General features: G+C 37.8%; 1 protein-coding gene and 1 non-coding gene across 2 annotated transcripts in view; one reads left to right on the top strand and one right to left on the bottom strand.

The window, feature by feature from the left end:
- Nucleotides 1-360: 360 nt before the first annotated feature.
- Nucleotides 361-6,000, top strand: part of USP13 (ubiquitin specific peptidase 13) — a 98,930-nt gene continuing 93,290 nt past the window's right edge. Inside the window, exon 1 of the mRNA XM_077770555.1 lies at nt 361-430. Within this exon, the coding sequence (XP_077626681.1) occupies nt 428-430 (3 nt within the window). The 5' untranslated portion in view covers nt 361-427. The remainder of the gene's footprint in view (nt 431-6,000) is intronic.
- Nucleotides 3,480-3,658, bottom strand: LOC144236928 (small nucleolar RNA SNORA81). The gene has a single exon (XR_013336695.1). It is a non-coding gene; the product is annotated as a small nucleolar RNA SNORA81 (small nucleolar RNA).

Raw genomic sequence — 6,000 nt, 5'->3', positions numbered from 1 at the left:
CAATTTTAAATGACTGAGGAGTGTTACATTTCATGAATGTACCATATACTTGGGCATTCAGGTTATTTCCTTTTACTGTTAGAAGCGACTTGTCAGTTAATTTCTTTTTCTTTGCTTTTAAAAAAATCAGTGTTCTAGAAAATACTAGGTTCTTGTCCTTTTCATCTGCCTTTCGCATGCGTGTGTGAGTCACAGTCTTCCCGAGTGTTAGTATGTAATTTGTCCTGGATGCGGATTTGTTGTGACTCCATCTACCTACATCATGTTTCTCTTTGCGGCAATGACCGCTTGTTTTCCACACTGTTCAGTGGTTATAAAAACAAGTGTTACGCAGCAACTCTGTTTCCTGAGTGCACTGCTCACACAGGCTCACGCTCCCTTCCTGTCTTCCAGCGGAGGCTGATCTCCAAGTCTCCAAGAACACACCATGGTAAACAAAGTTCTCTGAACACCTACTGATTGACAATGTGGTGTATTTTTATTTAAAATGAATGTCCACTTGCTATTCTGAAAACATGTAACCTTGACCTTTATATTCACCTCAGTTTTAATATTCTTTTAAACAGCAGCAGTATAAAAAAAGGTGACTTTGTCCTTAATGTTACTTGTGAATAATATGTAGGTTAATACAATGTAAAGTAATAAATGAACAGCTATGTGTATGTCATATTTATATTGACATGCTTTGAAGCATGGGATTAAGCAATTTATGGGCTTCTAATGTTGCTCCTCTCTTTCGGTTTGATTGTGAGGTGGGAGAATTGTCAGGGGATCATTATAGAGCTTCAGAGAAGCCCTGAGTGGTATATCTTGACTTCCTTGTAAATTCAGGTTTCTAAATCAAATCTTACACGTTGGTCACATTTCTGTTTAGTGCATCACAAAAATGCTAATTGGATTCTTATTTAGTAAAAATCATGCAGAGAAGCACATATTGGTCATTCTGGGCTAGGTGGCTTCTGGAAGCAGGAGCCAGATAGGGTCCAAGGTGGGATAGTGTGTGGACGTGGCGGTCACAGTCCTGAAGAGCCAGTGAGGCTGGCTTGGTCACAGAAAATAGGAGAGCTGGGGTATTGGGGTTCAAGTGTCCAAGCTGCTAAGAGCTTGACTTTAACTGAACAAACCTGAAAAGCTGGTGTTCCTGCAGATGCCTGAGGCTGTTTTTCTATGCATGACTATTAGTTTTCTTTTGGTGATCCTCATTGTTTAGTGACTTGAGATGGGGCCTGTGCTCTGAAGTGTTTTAAATCCAGGTTGGAAGGGCACTGAGGATCAGTCTGAGAGAGAGAGACTAAACTATGTAGCTGAATGAAGAGTAACTACACAAACTTTGCCACGCATTCCATATGTTTGTTCAGTTCTGCTCTGCCCCAGAAAGTACTGTTGTTGGAATTTAGTAATGAATGTGACATGATTTCCCTGCCCTTAAGGAGTGAACATGTGATTTAGTATCTGAACGTAGTGGCCTCAAATGAAGGAAACATGGGTTTTTCACAGCTGTAGATTTCAGTGAGTGAGATGCTAACAGTCCTGCAATAAAAGTGGATTTGAGAGTAAGGACTGGCAGCACTGGGTGAGGAGTCAGGAAATGTGGTCATGGGCACAGGCTGGCAGGTGGATGAGTGGATAGGCGTGGAATCTGAGGAGCTTATACGGTCATGAAGGCATTGTTGTGTGTAGCTAGTTTTGATGTGGGCTGCTCTGAAGGCTTGGGGTTTCCAAAGTCCTTGAAGTCATGCTTTCTTCACCATGAGACATTCTTGGAACTACCCAGTTCTAAGTATGGGGTGTGAACATGGCAGCCACTAGCTCTAGACCAATGCTACTCAAGTGAGGTCAGCCGACTGATGCCAAGAGATAAGTACAAACATTGAGAGTAAGGGTTTAGAAATTTCTATAGCACCTTGACCATTGTAGCCACATCCAACTGTGTGAGCAGTGGAGTAGTTTGTCTGAACAGCATATCGACCCATTCGGGTTTTGTGGGACTTAACACTTGGGAGTAAGTTCATATCTGGCTGGAGCCAGGGACTAGTCATGTGCAGTAGGATCACATATCTTTCCTTAATGAACAGAAACAAAATGAAACACAACAGAAAACAACCTAGTCCTTCATGACAGTTGTTGGACAAACACCTCTTTAGATCAAGCACAAAGGTAACATGAAGTAAGGCTGTGAGCCCCAAGGTCAAGAACTTAAATATAAAACATTGATCACATTCCAGTTTCCTTTTGGGTCTTGGTCAGTGAACAGACTTCCCTTCTCTTCTATTTCCTCCCTGTCATCAGCATGTATTTTTTCATGAACATTATTTTTCTGTGCATATTATATACAGTTCTACACTTATGTTCTATGAACATTACATATAATTCATAATATGTCATTTTAAATAACATAGCATTTTGTTGTGTTTATATGCCACATATTTTAGTTCCTATGTTCAGAAGCTCTTTTTCCTATTTTAAATAGTGTATCTATGAATATTTTGTGGAAATTAGTTTTCTTTTTCTTTGGGTTTCCTGAAGTCTGTACCCAAAGGAGAAGTACTATGTCAAAGGGTCACAGTTGGATTGCTGTCAAGAAAAATGAAACTGATTTAGACTGTGAGACTCCATATACAGGTTTTCTCTGTGGCTTTAGGCTTCGTAATTTTTAAACCTTTTGCTAGTTTAGTAGGCATATGCTTGCCCTGAGATTGTTTTAACATACTTGTTACTTCAGAAGGTAGTGACAGTGTGATGATTTGATTTGAATGTTTTCTCACAGTTAAAACTAAACAATCTTAAAAGAAGAAATTACCTGAATGTTGACATCTTAATCAATTTTTACATAGCTTGGATATAAACTTATCTTCATAATACTTTACATCTTTCCTCATTCTGTGATGATTGGTTTTCTATTTGTTTTATTATATTTTGTGGTGTAAAACTTGTTCATTAGTGTTTACATTTTTATACTCAATGACACCATCTTTCTATCCTATATCTTCTCAGCCAGAAATTATTTTTCCCTTCATAAGTAGGATAAAATATCCTGTTCTGATCTTGCCTAGTTTTTTAAAATGCTTATCTCTTGGAGCTCTCTGAACCTTATTACATACAGTGTTTGGTGTAAGATGTGGATCTTATTTTGTATTTTATTGTATACTGATACCTAACTGCTCCAATAACTTTTATTAGTGATTTCCCCTTATTTTTATGTTTCTTGTGGTTTGACAGATATTGAGCAGTTACCATAGAATGAATGTATTTTTGGAATCTCTCTTCATATGCTATAATTTATTTAAAAAATTAGTGCAACATATCTGAATGTCATTTGTAATCTGTTTTAATAAAGCAGTCTAACACCATAACTTGAGGAAAGTATTATTTGGTATTCTGCCCTCTTATTCTTTGAATTGTATTTCAGTGTCCCTTGGTAGTTTTCTAACCTGCATGATTTCTTTCTTTACACATTAAAAAAATTTTTTTTTCTAAAGATATATTGCATCAAATCTTAAGACAAAGGGCACTAGACATTAAGAGAGAGGCCCACCCAGGTTTTACAGTCTAGTGCAGTTCCTTTTCTTCTTGCGTGTACTCTGCTAACATTATTACAAAAACCAAGATGTGATCATGGTGTCTGCAGTTTTGACACAGTGCTTAAACGAAAGAAGGTCCTGCCCGATTTCATGGCTGCACTTTTGGCCACAGGAAGACAAGTGCTTTATGGTATTTTCTGGGACAGTAATCTTAGTGGGGGGTGTGGCTGGTTAATGAGAGCATGAGTTTGAGGATTTGAAAACTAAGACTCCGTTAGCTCAGCTCTGATCCGAGGCTATAAAACTGTTCTCTGTGCTTTGGGAGAGAGAGACTTGTCAGCATTCACTTGCCATCGTTAATGAAGGAAGCTGTTCAGAGCACATGGCATAGAGTACTTTGCATGTGGAAGAAAGTGTCTTATAGGACCACTGTTTAGACATTAATAAGGCAGGAGAGAAGAAGACATAAACCGTTAGACTGAGGTGTGTGTTTGTTTTTTAAAAGGTGAGGTGGCTTTTAAGGGAATTTGTGTCTCACTGTGTCCTGAAGGTTTAGTTCTGCTGGCAAATCCTGTGGGCAGCGCCTCCATCTCCGAGCCCCGAGTGGAGGGGCATATACTGCTGCAGAGGCCAGCGTGTGTCACATGGAGGAGACCCATGGATGTCTGTAATAGAATCCTTTCCTGTGTGGGGCCATTTGCCTGTGAGTGCTGAACCGTTTTCCTCTCTGATTATCGACTTTGTGACAATATCAAGTGACTCCAGAAACTGAGAATGGATGTTTGGGGTATATTAAATTTTTATCAAATTTCCTAAGAAGTCAAGAAGTCTTGGCAATGAAATTAGCAAAGACCTTGTGATTATTTTAGAGATTACTTTATAAACTCTTGCATTATATAGCTATCGTATATTTTTCTCCAGAAAAATGCAGCACTTGAATGTTTTTCTTCTTTTGCTTGCTGGTTTCTTAGTTCTCCTGCTTGTTGCTTAACATGTTTTTCTGATACATTAATATTTGTTGCCCCCAACCTGTGTGGCTGACAGACTCACTGTTTCCTTCTTTGTTTCCCCCAATTATAAAATGATTGAGCTAGTAGGAGATATATGTAGCAGACAGCTCTGTAGCTCATAGTAAGTAATTGCTATGAATGCTTTATTGTACAGAATGCATCTCATCCTCTTTGAACTTGATGAAACCCTGTAAGGTGGGAATTATTGCTGCAGCCTTGCTTATAAAGGAGAATCCTGAAGCTCAGAGACTGAATGACAACCGGCCTTAGGCCACAGAGCTAATTAGTGGTAGTTCAGAACCCTCGTTACAAATCTCATATTTTCCCTGGTATATCTCCTAGTTTGAATTCTTTTTGACTGGGTTCCATTTTATTGGAAGAGAATGGAGATGTTATTATTTTTTTAAATTACAATACGTGGTGCTCAATTTAATGGGCTTAATGAATAACTGGCCATTATAATGATACAAGTTTTTTTAAGGGTTGCGACTATGAAAAAAACACCTATTTTTATTTTTTAAAATTTTAAAAAATGTTTATTTATTTGTGAGATAGACAGAGCAGGAGTGGGGAAGGGGCAGCGAAAGAGGGAGACACAGACTCTGAAGCAGGCTCCAGGCTCTGAGCTGTCAGCACAGAGCCCGACGTGGGGGGCTCGAACCCACAAACCGTGAGATCATGACCTGAGCCGAAGTCAGATGCTTAATCAACTGAGCCACCCAGGTGCCCCATAAAACACCTAGTTTTAAAAAAAATTTTTTGAAAGTATTTAATCTGATGATCAAGTGAATGTAACTTTTCTAGTTTTATTCAAATGATCTCTTTCAAAGGGAAAACGTTATCCGGAAGCACAAGCTAAATAATTCTGAGTGTTCTGGATGCTATTTTGTAGTCAAATTTTAAAAATTTCATTTGCAAGTGTTTGTTGCCAGAGTGTAAAATTGAAATTGATTTTTGCCTATAAATCTGCATTCTATGACCTGGCTAAATTCACTTATTAGTTTTACTAGTTAGCAGTTTGTAGGTTTTTAAGGATTTTCCATGTAGACTATGATGTCATCAGCAAATTGAGACCAATTTACTTCTTTCTTTGTGATCTTTAGGCTTTTTTCCTTTTCTTGCCTTATGCGATGTATTTGCTACAATAATAGGCACATGTTTGAACTGATGCTGTTATAATATCCTCATTGTGATAAGACTCCTTTATGTCTGGCTTACAAGCTGGAGATACAGTGTTGGGGAATTTTATTAGAAATAAGAAAAATAACCATGAGTTACTGGAACTTAAAAATTATTTTTCATATATTTGTAATGAACATCAATGCCTGTTTTGATGTTGAATTTGTGCTCTACTAAAATGTAAGGAATTTTGATAAGTGCTTACTATCAATTCTGACAGATTTTAAAAAAAATTGTTTTTTAAAATTATTTGGCAAGATTAGATCAATAAGAGCTTAATAAGAATCCAC

Source organism: Crocuta crocuta, unplaced genomic scaffold, assembly GCF_008692635.1.
Source record: "Crocuta crocuta isolate KB4526 unplaced genomic scaffold, BGI_CrCroc_1.0 scaffold256, whole genome shotgun sequence".
In the NCBI taxonomy this organism is placed as follows: Eukaryota; Metazoa; Chordata; class Mammalia; order Carnivora; family Hyaenidae; genus Crocuta; species Crocuta crocuta.
This window is presented reverse-complemented; position numbering and strand designations above follow the sequence as displayed.